General features: G+C 50.6%; 2 protein-coding genes across 7 annotated transcripts; both read right to left on the bottom strand.

Moving 5' to 3' along the window:
• Nucleotides 1-1,499: 1,499 nt before the first annotated feature.
• bcl2l12 (BCL2 like 12) lies at nt 1,500-6,336 on the bottom strand. 6 transcript variants are annotated; one of them, XM_062484701.1, is made up of 10 exons: nt 5,049-5,555; nt 4,517-4,586; nt 4,177-4,379; nt 3,792-3,975; nt 3,305-3,533; nt 2,611-2,803; nt 2,334-2,456; nt 2,132-2,205; nt 1,796-2,047; nt 1,500-1,670 (listed from the first exon to the last, which is right to left on the bottom strand). In XM_062484701.1, exons 4-10 carry the CDS (start codon nt 3,971-3,973, stop codon nt 1,629-1,631), a joined length of 1,095 nt encoding a protein of 364 aa, XP_062340685.1. In that variant the 5' UTR covers nt 3,974-3,975; nt 4,177-4,379; nt 4,517-4,586; nt 5,049-5,555; the 3' UTR covers nt 1,500-1,628. The 6 variants fall into 6 exon arrangements, with proteins under 6 accessions (XP_062340685.1, XP_062340704.1, XP_062340720.1 ...); XM_062484720.1 differs by having other exon boundaries at nt 4,177-4,257; XM_062484736.1 differs by having other exon boundaries at nt 4,177-4,247.
• Nucleotides 6,337-13,786: 7,450 nt separating this feature from the next.
• On the bottom strand, nt 13,787-18,639 carry pax10 (paired box 10). Its single transcript, XM_062478283.1, has 7 exons — nt 18,551-18,639; nt 16,904-17,089; nt 16,380-16,538; nt 16,115-16,197; nt 15,717-15,885; nt 15,555-15,625; nt 13,787-13,795 (listed from the first exon to the last, which is right to left on the bottom strand). The coding sequence occupies exons 2-7, from the start codon at nt 17,004-17,006 to the stop codon at nt 13,787-13,789; spliced, it is 594 nt and encodes a 197-aa protein (XP_062334267.1). The 5' UTR covers nt 17,007-17,089; nt 18,551-18,639.
• Between the last annotated feature and the right edge of the window lie 673 nt (nt 18,640-19,312).

Here is a 19,312-nt window from a genome sequence, read left to right as displayed (position 1 = left end):
TGAAAGAAGGGAGCCCTGATGGAGGTCCATTTGAATGACACTGTCCTTGACGTCACTGTCCAGAGCTCAGTGTTCACCACAGGAGGGGAACACTGAGCTCTGAATCCCAGTTCTCTACTTGTTTCCCCAAAGTACATCAATCCCTACCCCTGAACCTACTCTACGTAGGACATGGGACATGTGTGCACCTGAGCTGGGAGACTGGGGAGCTGGGAGACTGGGGGAGCAGGGAGACTGGGGGAGCTGGGAGACTGGGGGAGCTGGGAGACTGGGGGAGCTGGGAGACTGGGGGAGCTGGGAGACTGGGGGAGCTGGGAGACTGGGGGAGCTGGGAGACTGGGGGAGCTGGGAGACTGGGGGAGCTGGGAGACTGGGGGAGCTGGGAGACTGGGGGAGCAGGGAGACTGGGGGAGCTGGGAGACTGGGGGAGCAGGGAGACTGGGGGAGCTGGGAGACTGGGGGAGCTGGGAGACTGGGGGAGCTGGGAGACTGGGGGAGCTGGGAGACTGGGGGAGCTGGGAGACTGGGGGAGCTGGGAGACTGGGGGAGCTGGGAGACTGGGGGAGCTGGGAGACTGGGGGAGCTGGGAGACTGGGGGAGCTGGGAGACTGGGGGAGCTGGGAGACTGGGGGAGCTGGGAGACTGGGGGAGCTGGGAGACTGGGGGAGCTGGGAGACTGGGGGAGCTGGGAGACTGGGGGAGCTGGGAGACTGGGGGAGCTGGGAGACTGGGGGAGCTGGGAGACTGGGGGAGCTGGGAGACTGGGGGAGCAGGGAGACTGGGGGAGCTGGGAGACTGGGGGAGCTGGGAGACTGGGGGAGCAGGGAGACTGGGGGAGCTGGGAGACTGGGGGAGCTGGGAGACTGGGGGAGCTGGGAGACTGGGGGAGCTGGGAGACTGGGGGAGCTGGGAGACTGGGGGAGCTGGGAGACTGGGGGAGCTGGGAGACTGGGGGAGCTGGGAGACTGGGGGAGCTGGGAGACTGGGGGAGCTGGGAGACTGGGGGAGCTGGGAGACTGGGGGAGCTGGGAGACTGGGGGAGCTGGGAGACTGGGGGAGCTGGGAGACTGGGGGAGCTGGGAGACTGGGGGAGCTGGGAGACTGGGGGAGCTGGGAGACTGGGGGAGCTGGGAGACTGGGGGAGCTGGGAGACTGGGGGAGCTGGGAGACTGGGGGAGCTGGGAGACTGGGGGAGCTGGGAGACTGGGGGAGCAGGGAGACTGGGGGAGCTGGGAGACTGGGGGAGCTGGGAGACTGGGGGAGCAGGGAGACTGGGGGAGCTGGGAGACTGGGGGAGCTGGGAGACTGGGGGAGCTGGGAGACTGGGGGAGCTGGGAGACTGGGGGAGCTGGGAGACTGGGGGAGCTGGGAGACTGGGGGAGCTGGGAGACTGGGGGAGCTGGGAGACTGGGGGAGCTGGGAGACTGGGGGAGCTGGGAGACTGGGGGAGCTGGGAGACTGGGGGAGACTGGGGGAGCTGGGAGACTGGGGGAGCTGGGAGACTGGGGGAGCAGGGAGACTGGGGGAGCAGGGAGACTGGGGGAGCTGGGAGACTGGGGGAGCTGGGAGACTGGGGGAGCTGGGAGAGTAAACCACATGTCCCATCTGCCCCGGGTGCTGCATGGTGTTCAGTCATACTCTAGAACCTCCTCCAGCTGCACAATGCCTTCCTGTGGAAAGGAAGTCAGAGATGGATGATCCAACCAGAGGAAATGCAGTGGTCAGAGATAATCAGTTGTAAAGTATGATTGTGAACTTGTGTAGCAGAGGGACCTGCTGTTTCCTCAGCACTCACCCATCCACCCTGGCTCTTGACCCATGGAGCAAAGTTCTCCATGTAGCGCTCTGCATAGCCCTGCATGCGCTGCGTCCCGGTTGCCGTGACGACTCGGCGCGACACCTCCATGGTGATGGCGACGCGGCGCAGGGTGGGGCTGGCCGGCAGGGCCGGGACTTGGGCCTCGCTGGCGAAGGTGTCCAGGAGTTTGGCAAACGAGGGGTAGGAGAGACGAGTCAGTGTGGAGCGCAGGAACGGATCAGACTGGATCTGGAGGGGGAGGAGGGGGGGGGGGTTGCCCTGAATCCAAGATTTTGATTGAATAAATGAGGAACATTGTTTGCTCGACTCTACCTTAATGTTGATGGCGTCCCCTTCTATAGACAGCACCTGTGCTAACTCCTTCACCACCTGGTCTTTGTCTCGGGCTGAGAAGAGAGGGGGGAGGTCAACTGGTCAAAATAGAAATCCTGCTACATGCTTTCCTGGTTTCAGAGAGCTGGGCTTGGTGCCTGCCTATGGCATGCGTGAGTGTGTGATGAACGCAGCCTCTCACCAGGGGCAGGTTTGAGTGGTGTGGTGGCAGAGAGGACTGGACTGGGTTTCTTAGTACTATGAGACCTCTGAACAATCCTGTCTAGAGTTTCTGCAACTTCTTCATAAAACTCAGGAGGATGTGCTAGCAGGTGAGACCAGGACAAGAACACAGTCAGGATACACACATCATGGATGAATACATTACAATGTTTTAGATCATTTATATATTAACATATATTAATATAATTTATAATATAATGATATTCAGGTCATTTCTACAGGCATATAACCCTCACAGGGAGAGCTGAGGGCAGGGGTAGATTCTGGCTCTTTGTTGATGGACAGTGTTGATGGCCTCTGACAGACGTCCTCCTTCTTCTTGAAGAACGAGGAAATCTGGCTCTTCAATTTGTTCTTTTTCTTCTTTTTCTTTAGTTTGACTTGGCTGCCCTCCTCCTCTGATGTGGAGGAGGCTGAGGAAGGCTCTGCCTGTGGCGAGGAATCATGTTGATTATGTTACAATCTGAAAAGATGAATCACTATAAAGCATCTTAGGCACATAAAGTCCATGAGCATTGCATGAAGACAATATAAGGTCTTCTGATCACTAATCCTGATCAAATCTAGATCTAGTTTTAAATTATTACTAGGCATCTTGTCACGGCCACAGCCGTGCCATTCTGTTTTGGGTTTTGCCCTGCCCTAGTGTTTCCAGGTCTGTCATTGTCTTCTCCTGTGTCTTGTTCAGTGGTTTCAGTTCTCGTTAGTCTCATTGTGTCCACCGGTGTCTTGTTTGCTTCTGTGTATTTAGGTTCCTGTTTTGTGTCCAGTCTTTGTCTTGTCCTTACATTTATGCATTTAGCAGACCATTGTTACCGTGAGTTCCCTGTCTGTTCTTGTTTTGAGGAATTAAACCCTTTGTTTGACGCCATGTCTGCCTACTCTCCTGCGCTTGGGTTCTACCCCACCACTCCGCGTAACACATCTTACTTCAAGTTTGTCTCTGAGTCGCGATACTGCTGGACTGGTGCCTTTCTGCCCTCCTTCCTTCTCCAAGGAAGCTTTTTTGGTGTGGTCTGGGCCGTCTCTGAGTGAGCGGCGCGGCTGCAGTCTCTTTATGATGTCCTTGAAGCTTCTTTTGTCACTCGCTGAGCTGGCCTCATCCTCCTGGGAGTTCAGCACATCCTTCGCCCGCCTCCTGGGGTCCTTCACACTCGCACTGTTCCACACAGGACAGACACACAAGAGATGGCCGGAATCAAACACCACTGTTATGGGAGGTGTCACAGTGCAATAACACAGTCTGATGGAATGGCAGTTTGAACAAATGAGATGGGTAACAGATCAGACTGCCCACCTGTACTTGGTGCAGTCCCTGTATTCTCACCTGTACTTGGTGCAGTCCCTGTATTCTCACCTGTACTTGGTGCAGTCCCTGTATTCTCACCTGTACTTGGTGCAGTCCCTGTATTCTCACCTGTACTTGGTGCAGTCCCTGTAGCCTCCACCGACCCTCCCCGCTCGCTCGCCGGGAGGGACGGCCAGAGAGTGGCGGAGGAAGGCTTTGAGCACCAGGCGGGTATCCTCCTTGATCTCCACCAGGGAGACGGAGGACACCGAGGGGGAGGGAGACGAGGGGGCCTCCGCTTCTTCTGACATCACTGATGGAGTCAGAGTCAAAAAGTGAGAGATGGATTAATGCAGTGAGAGAGAGACGGAGAGACGGAGAGAGAGTTGTGGTTAGCAGCACAGTTACACAAGACATGGCATGCTTCAACACACCTAGGTATGATTCAACTTGATTAATGGCCAATAGGATGAGCCTAAGCTACAGGTTAAGCTACAGCCTAACAGAAACACACCTAGTCTTGTGGTAAAGAGCCTTTAAGCTCAGATGTAAACACATGTTAACATGGTGTCGCGCATGGTAGTCCTTGGAACACCTTGGTCAGAATCAGCAACACAGCCAGGTGTGTGATGGAGAGACACAGAGTTCATTACAAAACACCTACAGATAGGACATGTCTGATGTTACCCAATCTGCTGGACAGCAGTTTCGATAGGACTGTGTGGGTCACAAAACAACTAATTAGTGTTGCATCTTAACTGGAAAACAGCAGTGTCTGCTTAAATATGTCCATAGTAACTTTCTAAATGCCAGTGCTTGGTATGTGAAAACAAAACACCACTGGAAATGCACACCTGTCGATCTACATTCTTGACATTTTAGAGACTTGCACTTAACTGCTTGATAGTTTGCGAACATATGAACCTGTAAACAAAATGCCAATAGCAAAATCATTGTACACATCGAGCGGTCAAGCGGCACAGGAACAGGCTAGCCAGGACTGACCGCTGGTTAATGGGGACACTAGCCTATCAGGGTCTAGATCCATAGTGATCACAATAATGCGCCAAGCCAGTAGTCTAAAACAAACTAATGCTTAGTAAAACTGGTCTGAAAGCTTAACCACCCACTAAGCCTTATGGAACTCTTAAGTCCTAGTCAACTCATCAAGTGATCAGATAACAGCCAACACTCGGCAACAGAAATCACGGTTGAGCTGATAGAAAGCTGGAACACCCAGATTCACCCTGACTTTTCGGATCGTGGAGTGTGTGTGTGTGTGTGTGTGTGTGTGTGTGTGTGTGTGTGTGTGTGTGTGTGTGTGTGTGTGTGTGTGTGTGTGTGTGTGTGTGGAGTAGCGACACACCTTCGTGAAACTTTGCTTACCTGTGCTGTGGATGGCTCCTTCGTGCCTTCATTCATGTTGCGTTTGAAAAGCGAAATAGCTAGCCAGTTCTAGCTAACTTAGTGCTATCTTAAACAAATTAGCATGTGAGGACTTCATAACTAGTACTTACTCGCTATACCGCATCATGTTAAACATGTTTACATGAAGCCAGGAAGGACAAAGTGTATTCCTTTTAGCCCCAAGTATTCTTAAAAGTAACAATCTAGCATGGCTTTTTTGCTAGATCGAAATTAAATACGGTTTGTCACGCGTTGACTTGTTACACGCAAGACAAGTCTTTAGCCAGCTTGCTTTCTATACGTTTTAAGCCAACACTTCAGGTTTTCTAACTACGGTGACTGCGCTGACCGGTCTAGTACCGACTGATTGTGACTGAAGAAATTTGCTTTAATCCGCATTGGAAAACGTCGAGTAGTATGTTACTAGGGCGCATGTCAGCCGAGCGGCAGCCTCGTAGCACTAGCTATTCGACGAATGAAAACTTCGTCATGTGTGAGATCTAAATATATTCACACTTTACAAACTCCCAAAGTAGAATTCATTGCAGTCTTTTTTTCACGTTGAATTTATTAGGATCACAACACAAAACACTTTCAATAAAAATATTTATTGTTTAATTTTTTTCAAAAGAATTGTTGGTGGGAATTGTCCACTCACAAGAAATCCCCCAAAAGGAAATACTTATTTCAGAAACAGATGATGGCAATAAAAACGATGAGTTATGAGACAGAGAATGAGGCACATAAAGCAGTCCAAACACACACGTACGCACACTAAAGTGTGTGGGGTGATAAAGATGAGAATGAGAGGTATCTGGTACACAAACTGTTGCAAAGTCCTCAACACTGCCCCCCCCAAACCATGCCAGCGTCCCTGAAATCAGACACTGGTACAAGGATTGGGAGAGACTGGGATGAGAGGAGCAGAAGCAAGACAGATGAAGAGAGGGATGAACAGCGAGATGACAGTTCCCAGCATAGACTTCTGACCACTGGTACCCTTCTGTCTCAAGCGTTACAAATTAGTCTAAAAGTAGTGCATGATGCTAGCAGCAGTTTTTCAAGGAATTAAAACAGAGTGAACACAGTGAGTACATTTCTCGGGATCACTATCATTTAATAAAACCTTTTTTATATCTTAAGTTGGCTTCTGCAGCAGTCTTACCTCCACATATTCCATTTCCTCTATTGGATGGTTCACATTCTGTTGTCAACCCTTTCTCCCTCCCTCCCTCCCCCTCCCTCCCTCCCTCCCTCCTCTCTCTCTCTCTCTCTCTCTCTCTCTCTCTCTCTCTCTCTCTCTCTCTCTCTCTCTCTCTCTCTCTCTCTCTCTCTCTCTCTCTCTCTTTCTCTCTCTCTCTCTCTCTCTCTCTCTCTCTCTCTCTCTCTGTCTCTGTCTCTGTCTCTATCTCTCCCTCTCTGCCAGTCCGGTGCCTTGAGCACCTCGTCCTCTTCTGCCTCCCTCCGTCTCTGCCTCCCTCTATCTATCCCCTGGCCCTGCTTCCCCTATCTCCCCCAAATCACTTATCAACAGAGCAGTGGCCAATGAGAAAGCTTTCGACAGGGTTGAGGCACTTCCTCTGTGACAGGAAACCAACAGCAAACACCCAGAGAGGAGAAAGAGAGAGAAAAGGAAGAGAGAGAGAGAGAGAGAGAGAAGATGAAAAGAGAAACGGATGCTTGATGAACGTGTTGAGAGGTGAGCTCAAGGTCAGGACTCTTAGGAGTCGTAGTAACACATCATCTGTATGATTCACTGCATTAGTGTTAGTGATTGGGACTGTGGACTCGCATTTATTCATTTAATAATTGTCATTAACTTTACAGAAAGTACTCCTATCTTTCAATAAATAATATTTACAGTACAGCCAACAGCTTTGCCAAACATTTGTGGTTGGCTGGGCCATGTTGTCTTTTGCGACAGAATTGCAGGGAACATTTCAATGGTTCCAAGAGATCCAGAATTAATATGTGTAGGAAACTAACTACATTTAGGTGCAACCTGTATTTCCTGTTTCTACACATGCTCAGACACACTTTTCTACCATTTATTTTAATACATTTTAATATGCAACCATGACATTTCTATGTTTAAAGTTACTTCCCAAAATAATTTGAGAAATTGTTTTAATCAAATTATTTGTTGTAATAGGTGACCACTTGTTACCTAACTGGCTGTATTTCTGAATAATATAATATGATACCAAAAAAATTAATAGGAAGAATGTAGGTGTGACAAAGCACATAATATCTACTGGGAATGATCCACTAGAGCTGCTGGGAGCTTGGCCTGTGATGGACAGATGCTGTTAACTGTGTCACAACATGTGTCAACTGCTCCAGACTCAGAACCCAGACAATGTGTAGTCTGGGTTCTGAGGGCTCAGAACCAGGGAGACAGGGAGGCAGGGAGACAGGGAGGCATGGAGACCAGGAGACAGGGAGGCAGGGAGACAGGGAGGCAGGGGAGGCAGGGAGACAGGGAGACAGGGAGGCAGGGAGACAGGGAGGCAGGGGAGGCAGGGAGACAGGGAGGCATGGAGACCAGGAGACAGGGAGGCAGGGAGACAGGGAGACAGGGAGGCAGGGAGACAGGGAGGCAGGGAGGCAGGGAGACAGGGAGGCAGGGAGACAGGGTAACAGGGAGGCAGGGAGGCAGGGAGACAGGGAGACAGGGAGGCAGGGAGGCAGGGAGACAGGGTGACAGGGAGACAGGGAGGCAGGGAGACAGGGAGGCAGGGAGACAGGGAGACAGGGAGGCAGGGAGACAGGGTGACAGGGAGGCAGGGAGGCAGGGAGACAGGGTGACAGGGAGGCAGGGAGGCAGGGAGACAGGGAGGCAGGGAGACAGGGAGGCAGGGAGACAGGGAGACAGGGAGGCAGGGAGGCATGGAGGCAGGGAGACAGGGAGGCAGGGAGACAGGGAGGCAGGGAGGCAGGGAGACAGGGTGACAGGGAGGCAGGGAGACAGGGAGACAGGGAGGCAGGGAGGCAGGGAGACAGGGTGACAGGGAGACAGGGAGGCAGGGAGGCAGGGAGGCAGGGAGACAGGGAGGCAGGGAGGCAGGGAGACAGGGAGGCAGGGAGGCAGGGAGGCAGGGAGACAGGGAGGCAGGGAGACAGGGAGGCAGGGAGACAGGGTGACAGGGAGACAGGGAGGCAGGGAGGCAGGGAGACAGGGTGACAGGGAGACAGGGAGGCAGGGAGACAGGGAGGCAGGGAGGCAGGGAGACAGGGAGGCAGGGAGACAGGGTGACAGGGAGGCAGGGAGGCAGGGAGACAGGGAGGCAGGGAGACAGGGAGGCAGGGAGACAGGGAGACAGGGAGGCAGGGAGACAGGGAGACAGGGAGGCAGGGAGGCAGGGAGACAGGGAGGCAGGGAGGCAGGGAGACAGGGAGGCAGGGAGGCAGGGAGACAGGGAGACAGGGTGACAGGGAGGCAGGGAGACAGGGAGGCAGGGAGACAGGGTGACAGGGAGACAGGGAGGCAGGGAGACAGGGAGACAGGGTGACAGGGAGACAGGGAGGCAGGGAGGCAGGGAGACAGGGAGGCAGGGAGACAGGGTGACAGGGAGGCAGGGAGACAGGGAGGCAGGGAGGCAGGGAGACAGGGAGGCAGGGAGACAGGGAGGCAGGGAGGCAGGGAGACAGGGAGGCAGGGAGGCAGGGAGACAGGGAGGCAGGGAGACAGGGTGAGAGGGAGACAGGGAGGCAGGGAGACAGGGAGGCAGGGAGACAGGGTGACAGGGAGGCAGGGAGGCAGGGAGACAGGGAGGCAGGGAGACAGGGTGACAGGGTGACAGGGAGGCAGGGAGACAGGGAGGCAGGGGAGGCCGGGAGACATGGAAACCAGGAGACAGGGAGGCAGGGAGGCAGGGAGACAGGGAGACAGGGAGACAGGGAGGCAGGGAGACAGGGAGGCATGGAGACCAGGAGACAGGGAGGCAGGGAGACAGGGAGGCAGGGGAAGCAGGGAGACAGGGAGGCATGGAGACCAGGAGACAGGGAGGCAGGGAGAAAGGGAGGCAGGGAGACAGGGAGGCAGGGAGGCAGGGAGACAGGGAGGCAGGGAGACAGGGAGGCAGGGAGGCAGGGGGGAGACAGAGAGGCAGGGAGAGCGAGAGAGATAGGATAGCTTAATGGGAACAGATGAAGTGATAGAGGGAGGGGTCCAGATAATGATACAAAACCAGCAGATAAACTAAGTGTGCTGTGATATCAGATGGGATGTGGTCTCTATGGGACGGCTTCAGCAGGGTCTGGTCCAGCCCTAACCCTAACCCAGGGGTCTGGTCCAGCTCAGGATCATGGCATGCTCTCCTGGTCTTCACCCATGTTAACTCGACACATTATGACATTCATTTTCCAAAAGAACTACACAGATTAACTTAAATACTAAACTGTGTGTGCATACATCTGGAAGTGTGTGTGTGAGCAAGAAAGGGAACAGTGACTTTGTATATCGTGTTAACGGGACGTGTGTGAGCCCACTACACACACGTGTTTCACTGTTAAAATCAGTTTGTCAGTTAGACCATTATTTGCTGTGGGCGTGATGATGTAGTAACAAAAACAGGAAATCCACAGTCACATAGGCAGGAAATGCTACTGTTTGGTGTCAGAAAGAGAAATAAACACAAAATTGACATACATATACTGCAAAGTCTGAAGCGATATTTCACAAACTGCTCAATAATTTACCATTTTTTTTAAACTTTTGGTTTAGTCAGAGTGGAGTCCATAGATCAACAAAAGACACAAATCGTTATTCACCTGAATTGTTAAAAGGTCCTTTTAAACTAAGAAAGCAGTGTCATTAGTATAAGTCTCCTTCCCCCCTTTAATGAACCCCTCTCCTCCCCTCTCCTCTCCTCCCTTCCTTCCTTCCTTCCTTCCTTCCCCTCCCCTCCCCTCTCCTCCCCTCTCCTCCCCTCCTCTCCTCTCCTCTCCTCCCCTCTCCTCTCCTCCCTCTCCCCCCCACACTGTATCATGCCAGACATCATTTGATTTCACTATACACATGACATATTTTAAGTTTATTTTTGATTTTGACAAAAGGGGTTTTCACAAAAAATATTGGTTGCCTAATTATACAGAACACACATTGCACATTCACAGATATAACTTACATACACAAAATGTCACTATAAACCCTCACCCACCCACTCACTCTTTCACTCATATAGCTACGTATGTCCAAGTGAAATATAGTAAGTTGAGGGGTCAGATGGCTGAGCGGTTAGGAGTCGGGCTATTAATCAGAAGGTTGTTGGTTCGATTCCCGGCTGTGCCAAATGAAGTTGTGTCCTTGGGCAAGGCACTTCACCCTACTTGCCTCGGGGGAATGTCCCTGTACTTACTGTAAGTCGCTCTGGATAAGAGCGTCTGCTAAATGACTAAATGTAAATGTAAATAGTAATGTAAAAATGACAAGGATAAATCCAAAATGAGGAATGGAATGGTGACAGAGATACAACAAAAACCAGAAATTCACAGTAACGTCAATATTTCACTAGATTTGATAGTCTTTAGCTGTTGTTGGATCTTTGTTTCACAAACCCTGATTGTCATTGGTTAAATAAGTCCACGTTTGGTCATGAGTGGTGGCTCCAATGCAAAGATAGATTGACAATGGGCCTCTGTGCTTGATTGTCATTGGGCATCTTCATTTCCTTGTGTGATTGTCATTGGCTGACATTTGTGCAAGTTGATCATTGGCTATATCAAGTCTATAAATACAGTACTATGTTGTGTCAGGAGGGATTTCAAAAACAACATGAATGCAAATACTTAAAGAATTCCTACAGTAGTGAGTCCTCCTGATGTACCATCAACATCACAACAGTGCAACAGGGTTTAAGATAAAGGAGACAAAGAAAGTAAATCAAAAGATTTAAAGGTTCTTATCTCAGACTAATCAAACTGGATTTCTTGGCTGTGTTATCACATCTTCCTGCAGTCCCTGTTTTAAAGGGTTATTTATTGAACAAATCAGCAGAGTTTAAGCATCAGTGAGTTTTTTACATCTAACACCAGTCGTGCCCTCTGGAATGAGAGACCAAGAAGATAAATAGAACCAGGCTGTATGCTTGCTAACCAGAGTACACCACAAAATGTAAATTTGTTCACCAAAAGAAGTACTGACACCTAATTGTCATTGGCCGTTTTCAAAACCTAGTTATTGTGATGGGCAGGGCTATTGCCCAGACACTGATTGTCTTCTACCACTTCTGGACAAATAGGGCCCAATTTCCTGATTGAGTAATTAGCATCATACCAAGCACGTTATTCCAAAATACCATTGTAACCAGATTTTTAAAGATGAACTTTTGATACCCAATTAAAACAAGCTGTTAGTTATAACCTTACAGATGAATTAGAATCCCACCGTAAACACATTCAATTAAAATAATCGTCATATACCGCCTACCCGCGCAATCGTATTGCTTTTTAAAGGCGTCGCTGGCTGGCGTCGCTGGCTGTAGTGGTCAGATGAGTGAGTCAGAGCACCTGAGATCGAAACCTGGAGTGTGCGTGAGGAAGGAAGCGATACTAACAAGCAACACGTGATGCTGGGATGTTCATGCCATGTTGTTGAAGCTCATCACGAGAAGCATTTACAGAAGGTAAAATTACATTTAACAGCCGCATCCTCAGTAAAAAAAAAGAAAAGAAAAGCTGTCCCACCCACCTTTGAAAACAAAACTGCTACGTATTATTATTTTGGAGCGTACAATGGATGGACCTTCTGTTCCATATAATGTCAAGTCGGTCATATGTTAGCCGTTAGGGATGTTAGGTTATGTTGAAGGTCAGGTTAGGGTCAGTTCATTGGCCACAGTCAGTTGGTTTGTACCTCTCACTAGCTCTCTAGCAAACAGTAATTCCCTGTTCTATGTGGGTTGCCAGGTATTTAGAAGTATTCTGCTCCGTGGTATTACTTTGTGTTGAAGCTCCAAGTAGTAGAGTTCGGCTGGCTGCTGGGATGTAATTGGTTGCTGGTGGGTTTCCATTTAGCATCCAGAGCCATGTTGTGATGAATAATAAAAGTGTTCGTCTCAATGCAGTCTGGTCCAGTACTGACCCAAATCCTGCTCACTTCCTGGTACCGGTACAGACACTCCAGGAGAAAGATAGCCTGAGAGAGAGAGACAGAGAGAGAGGGAGGGAGAGACAGAGAGACGGAAAGAGACAGAAAGAGAGAGAGAGAGAGAGAGAGAGAGAGAGAGGGAGAGAGACAGAGAGAGAGAGAGAGAGGAGAGAGAGAGAGAGAGAGAGAGAGAGAGAGAGAGAGAAGAGAGAGAGAGAGAGAGAGAGAGAGAGAGAGAGAGAGAGAGAGAGAGAGAGAGAGAGAGAGAGAGAGAGAAGAATAATGGGGTGCATGGAGTAGAAGGAAGAGAGAGAGAGAGAGAGAGAGGGAGAGAGAGGGAGAGAGAGAGAGAGAGAGAGAGAGAGAGAGAGGGAGAGAGAGAGAGAATAATGGGGTGCATGGAGTAGAAGGAAGAGAGAGATGGGGTGAATAATCACAAATACAAATGTGACACGTCAGAGGTGTAAAACCTCTACTGAATGTCTGCCCAGCATGGTCTATCAATGACAAGCTTGTATTATCTGGATAAGTAAAAACCCTTATTTGGTGAATGCTCTATACATCTGCCACACAGGAAGGAATTCAATCCAAGAGGCTTGACCAATTAATGCCTTTTCTAACGTAGGGACTTTGTTGACATTGTTTATTTAAAGAAGCTAAAAAGAAGATGGATTCCTTTTTTCTGGGCACACCTTGTGCCCCTTCATATGATCAGCCTGTGTGTCTTGCACACACACACCACACAGATGCACACACTCACAGATGCACACACACACACACACACAGATGCACACACAGATGCACACAGCCACTCGCATTGTGTGCTCAAACACACAGCTACACAAAGACAAAAAACACACAGAAACTCTATGGTGTAGAAACTCACCTGAGCTGGAGCTGGCAGAGTGAGAGGGAGGGAGGAGAGGGGAAGGGTAAGGAGAGGAGTCAAACTTGCGTGTCAGTGGGGGGGTGGGGCTGAGGGGGGGGGGGGGGGGGAGCATGCATGAGTAAGAGGAGCTGACTGGGGAGACAGCGGCTGGACAGAGAGACATGATGACAGGAGATAGGAAAGGAAAGGAATGGAAGGAGAAAAAAAGAGATAATGGTTAGAAAGATTGAGAGAGACCAGCCCCGAGGACCACAGCTGCTTTTACACATAACTCCAAACCATCAAATCTCGGCACACATAATATACTTTAAAACTGTAAAATATTTGTTATATACCTTATAATATACAGGGTTACTTACTGTAACACAAAGTGTTTCTGAACATCAACCAACATCATGACAGTGTGGAGATTACTGAGGCTTCAGAACATCTCTGGAATCTCGCTTTTTATATCCATTGTTACTGTTTCAGTAATAGTGCAATGTCTCCTTGATGATCAATGAAGTCATAACTAATCTACTCTAATTTAATAATTTATCAACAAGAAAATTCCAGCAAAATAAAAAATAAAATGCTTGTCAAAAAGCCAGTTACATGTCAGATTAATTATATATTTTTTATAATATGATATAATAGGATGATAGGAATTATCAACACAATCCACTGGGTTGTAAAACTATTATTGTGAGTCATGTTTACAGCCAAGTGCTGTTATTTTATTTGACCAGAGTAGAATAATCACTTCCACTAGAGGGAGCTGGAGAATCATGGTTTCATTTCACAGTGAACTTGTCCCAGCTCTCTGAGGATCGGAACATTATATGAAACTATGACAGATTTGAACAGAAGAAATGGAATCAACCAAGGTTTTACATCTGCACCCCCGCCCCAGCAGATCCTACCTGCACCCCCCCCCCAGCAGATCCTACCTGCACCCCCCCCCCAGCAGATCCTACCTGCACCCCCCCAGCAGATCCTACCTGCACCCCCCCAGCAGATCCTACCTGCACCCCCCCCCCAGCATATCATAACTGCACCCCCCCCCAGCAGATCCTACCTGCACCCCCCCCCAGCAGATCCTACCTGCACCCCCCCCAGCAGATCCTACCTGCACCCCCCCAGCAGATCCTACCTGCACCCCCCCAGCAGATCCTACCTGCACCCCCCCAGCAGATCCTACCTGCACCCCCCCCCAGCAGATCATAACTGCACCCCCCCAGCAGATCCTACCTGCACCCCCCCAGCAGATCCTACCTGCACCCCCCCAGCAGATCCTACCTGCACCCCCCCCCCAGCAGATCCTACCTGCACCCCCCCAGCAGATCCTACCTGCACCCCCCCAGCAGATCCTACCTGCACCCCCCCAGCAGATCCTACCTGCACCCCCCCCCCAGCAGATCCTACCTGCACCCCCCCCCCCAGCAGATCCTACCTGCACCCCCCCAGCAGATCCTACCTGCACCCCCCCAGCAGATCCTACCTGCACCCCCCCAGCAGATCATAACTGCACCCCCCCCCAGCAGATCCTACCTGCACCCCCCCCCCAGCAGATCCTACCTGCACCCCCCCAGCAGATCCTACCTGCACCCCCCCCCCAGCAGATCCTACCTGCACCCCCCCCCCCAGCAGATCCTACCTGCACCCCCCCCCAGCAGATCCTACCTGCACCCCCCCAGCAGATCCTACCTGCACCCCCCCCCCAGCAGATCCTACCTGCACCCCCCCAGCAGATCCTAACTGCACCCCCCCCCAGCAGATCCTACCTGCACCCCCCCAGCAGATCCTACCTGCACCCCCCCAGCAGATCCTACCTGCACCCCCCCAGCAGATCCTACCTGCACCCCCCCAGCAGATCCTACCTGCACCCCCCCAGCAGATCCTACCTGCACCCCCCCCCCAGCAGATCCTACCTGCACCCCCCCCCCCCCAGCAGATCCTACCTGCACCCCCCCCCAGCAGATCCTACCTGCACCCCCCCAGCAGATCCTACCTGCACCCCCCCCCAGCAGATCCTACCTGCACCCCCCCCCAGCAGATCCTACCTGCACCCCCCCAGCAGATCCTACCTGCACCCTCCCCAGCAGATCCTACCTGCACCCCCCCAGCAGATCCTACCTGCACCCCCCCCCAGCAGATCCTACCTGCACCCCCCCCCAGCAGATCCTACCTGCACCCCCCCCCAGCAGATCCTACCTGCACCCCCCCCCCAGCAGATCCTACCTGCACCCCCCCCCAGCAGATCCTACCTGCACCCCCCCCCAGCAGATCCTACCTGCACCCCCCCAGCAGATCCTACCTGCACCCCCCCCCCCCCCCAGCAGATCCTACCTGCACCCTCCCCAGCAGATCCTACCTGCACCCCCCCAGCAGATCCTACCTGCACCCCCCCCCCAGCAGATCCTACCTGCACCCCCCCAGCAGATCCTACCTGCACCCCCCCAGCAGATCCTACCTGCACCCCCCCCCCAGCAGATCCTACCTGCACCCCCCCCCCAGCAGATCCTACCTGCATGTTGGAGAAGACTGCCAGAGAGCCGTAGCCTGAGAGAGAGGGGTCACCACGACTGTGCATCGAACCTGCCACACACACAGCTGCACATCACTACCACATATGTGGAGGAATACAGAAAATATTAGACACGCACACACATCAAAATGTGAGTCATACCTGAAGAGTTGCCATGGTGAGAGTGATAGCCGCTGGAGCTGAAAGAGGTGCTGAGAGGAGCAGAGAGGGGTCTGAGAGGAGCAGAGCAGGAGGCCCCGCCCCCAGACCTCTTCTGATTGCGCAACTTTTCCTCCCTTCTCCATTTGGCTCTCCGATTGGAGAACCACACCTGTAATGTAATCAAAGAAGTGGATTAACATTCCATTTGACCTAAAACATTTGATGAGACTGAGTGTTGGGTTCAACTGATCATTGCAATGTGTATAGCTAACACCAAGGAGAAAGTATATCTACAGTTTTATTTATTCTGTTATATCATCTTGTTTCATAGCTGTCATGCTACAACATTGACATCAGGGGGCAGTATAAGATCATCTCACAGAGGAAAAAGACATTACCTGAATGCGAGCCTCTGGCAGGTCTATCTTGGCTGCCAGTCTCTCTCTGGCAAAGACATCTGGGTAGTGTGTCCTCTCAAATTCTGCAAGGTGGAAAGAATAGTTGTGTGTGTGGGGTGGGGGGGCTAGTGTGTGAGTAAATGGAATGTCCCTGTGCTTGCTACTTGACTACTCTGTGTTTGCATCAACCTTTCCATCTATGGGGCCCACAAACTTTCATGGTATCGTATTCTCATATACATTTCATGGGATGCTCAAGTCAAACCTTTCTCTAGCGCGTCGATCTGTTCCTGGGTGAAGCTGGTGCGGTTTCTCTGCAGCTTCCGCTTCAGCTGCAGGTGGAGCTGAGACTCATCCACCTCGTCCCTCTGCACGCCCTCTCCTCCCACAATCCCCACGGTTACATCCTCCACCAAACAAGCATCTTTGGTGTGAGGAGAGAGGGGGAGAGATTTCAGTGAGAAGGAAAGACAAATTATGTAATTTCATGTTTGTACTATCACTGTCTAACTCTGGTTTGTTGAGTGTGTATTTGGATGTGGATAGTGTGGTTTAGCATGTGTGTGTGTGGATAGTGTGAGTATTGTGAGCCTCTGTTTCTGTCCAGTCATCTGTGTGATTTTCCACCCCAAGCTGACTGCACATGCAAGCACACACTGAGAAGGTCACACACACATACACACACACACAAACATTATACAAATACACACACACACCCTGATACACCTTCTTAGATGCACACAAATGCACACACATACAAACAATCCTTCTCCACATGCTCTCTCTCACCTGCTCTGTGATGAGGGAGGGGGTTTGGTTGATGGTACCAGTTGTGTGTTCCAGTCCAGCTGGAATTGCTCTGTAGGTTCAACATGGTGAGCTTCTCACTCATGACCTCTCCCCTTCATAAGCACACAGCCTCTCTGCTTCTGACCCCTGACCCCTTGATTGTCCAATTAGTGCACGCGAACACAACTACAAGGTTTGGGAGAAAGGATGAGTGAAAAGGGGGAGAGAGAGTGGGGGTTGGAAAAAGGGCGAGAAACAGAGAGTGTATTAGGGGGGAGGAAGAGTGAAATGATTAATGAAAAGAAGGATAAATGGATGGATGGAGGGAAGGCGGATGTGAAGATATGGAGTTCTACTCCTGTACACGCAGGACCTGAGAGACGCAGGCACATCTACACATACAAAGACAGGCACTTGTGCATTAGCGTCCTACGGCGGCACAAAGAGAGTTCATTACAATCACAGGGGTAATTAGGAGCTCCACTCTGACACTGACCCTACACACACGCATGAAAGGAGAGAGTAAGACTGTCGACTAGCATTACTTAGCGTGTGCCCAGCGGAAGACACTAACGACACTAATGATACACAGTCACCATACATCACCACACACTATCTAACTGTAATGCACAGCATAGAGATACAGATCCTTTAGATACAGTATATGCAGTGTTGTAAACTCATACAGTGACAAGAACATTTATTGACTCCCCTCCCTGGCGATATTAGGGAAATAAATACATAGAGGAAATTAAAAACCCACAGTTTAACCAATTAGGATCAAAACACAGATTATTGTACAAGTACTAAAGTTTTCCAGTGAACATCAGTGCAGGTTCAGATAACCACAAACTCAAACAGACATTCAAACTGCACAAGTGCGGCACATTTCTGTCCCAGATCCTCGTGGCACTTCACATGTTGACCATGAGACAGAGAGACTGAAATACATCAACACATATCTGACTTCTGGTTGAAATGAGCAACCAGAACCGTTCACTGCCTAGCCATAATAAATCCATTATAGTCGAGCAAGGAAAGTGATATCAAGTAAAACACAGATCACCTCTGTAATGATGGGGGAACATCATCAAGTGTACTCTGTAATGATGGGGGAACATCATCAAGTGTACTCTGTAATGATGGGGGAACATCATCATCACTCTGTTGTCTGTTCGGAGTAAAGCAGGGGCTTCCCCCCCAAAAAACCTTATAGTTTGTTTGTTTTTGTGATTTAAACTCATGAACAACATGAGTTTCTGTGTATGCAGTGTATTGAGGAGAGAGGAGGAAAGAGGCAGAAAGGAGAGAGGAGGAAGTGGAGAGACAGAGCAGCGTAGCTTGGTGTGTGCTCGTGCATGTCCCTGGATGGGTGCATCTCTGTGTCTTGTCTGCCTCACCATGAGTCAAAGGTCAAATAGGTTGGGTTGTGTATTAACATAATCAAACAAAAAAATAGAATACTATAAACATTACTTATTCACTGGCCATCATCTTTGCTTTCTCAAATCTTGATTTGAACCAACAACTTTTTGTTTTGCACATTTTAGTACACAGTATGTTTCTCTCTATCTTTCAGTCTGTACACAGACTTCACTTGCCTCGTCTGTGGTGATGGACTGACAAGTTTAAGCGAAGACCACTCACCTTGTACTGAGAGGATGATGGTTTCTCACGTTCCTCCTTCTCTTTCCAGGGCTCTCCTCCTCCTCTTCCTCTTTTACTTTCTCCTCATCCCACTCCTCTTGACTCTATTTTGCTGCCTCTGTGTGTGTATAAGAAGACAGCGAGAACAGAAGTGACCAACAGAGAGAGAGGGAGAGAGAGAGAGAGATGGAGTTAGACAGAGGGAGAGAGAGAGAGAGATGGCGTTAGACAGAGCGAAGACCAACAGAGAGAGAGGGAGAGAGAGAGAGATGGAGTTAGACAGAGAGAGAGGGAGAGAGAGAGAGATGGAGTTAGACAGAGCGAAAGAGAGGAGAAAGGGGAGGGGGAAGTGGGCCAGAGAGCAGCCCGTCTGCAGGCACTCTGGTCCTCAGAGCGATGGGTAGAGCGGGAGAGGGGAGGGGGAGGGGGGGGGGGAGGGGGAGGGGGGGGAGTAGCAAGGGAGGGAGAGAGGATGACATACAGACTCAGTGTCAGTGTCAGGTCTGGACTTAATGCCAGGAAAAGGGGTGATGAAGTGAGAGGGAAAGAGAGAGAGAGTATTAAGTGATGTAGAGGGGGTTCCAAAGGTATAGAGAAAGAGATTCATAAAGAGATTAAATATATTCATTCATATGAAGAAAGAAGCAATACAAAAACATGTAAATTACCCAGTTGAAAACGTTGACATGGTATTCCTAAATGCTTACAAGAACTAACTACCGCTGTTGTACATTGACTGGTACCAACAAAAGCACATCAGTA

This window comes from Osmerus eperlanus, chromosome 2 (genome assembly GCF_963692335.1).
Source record: "Osmerus eperlanus chromosome 2, fOsmEpe2.1, whole genome shotgun sequence".
NCBI classification, from domain to species: Eukaryota; Metazoa; Chordata; class Actinopteri; order Osmeriformes; family Osmeridae; genus Osmerus; species Osmerus eperlanus.
Note: the sequence above shows the minus strand (reverse complement) of the source record. Positions and strands in the feature narration are given on the sequence as shown.

What these genes read in the sequence shown, in the direction of transcription:
- pax10 (XM_062478283.1), bottom strand. Translation starts at nt 17,006, where the DNA reads ATGAGTGAGAAGCTCACCATGTTGAACCTACAGAGCAATTCCAGCTGG. An exon ending in GATCGACGCGCTAGAGAAAG is followed by an intron (nt 16,198 to 16,379) that starts GTTTGACTTGAG and finishes TCCACCTTGCAG; the next exon opens with AATTTGAGAGGACACACTAC. An exon ending in TCACCATGGCAACTCTTCAG is followed by an intron (nt 15,626 to 15,716) that starts GTATGACTCACA and finishes TGTGTGTGGCAG; the next exon opens with GTTCGATGCACAGTCGTGGT.
- bcl2l12 (XM_062484728.1), bottom strand. Translation starts at nt 3,973, where the DNA reads ATGTCAGAAGAAGCGGAGGCCCCCTCGTCTCCCTCCCCCTCGGTGTCC. An exon ending in AGGGACTGCACCAAGTACAG is followed by an intron (nt 3,534 to 3,791) that starts GTGAGAATACAG and finishes TGTGTGGAACAG; the next exon opens with TGCGAGTGTGAAGGACCCCA. An exon ending in CCCTGCCCTCAGCTCTCCCT is followed by an intron (nt 2,457 to 2,610) that starts GTGAGGGTTATA and finishes CTCACCTGCTAG; the next exon opens with CACATCCTCCTGAGTTTTAT.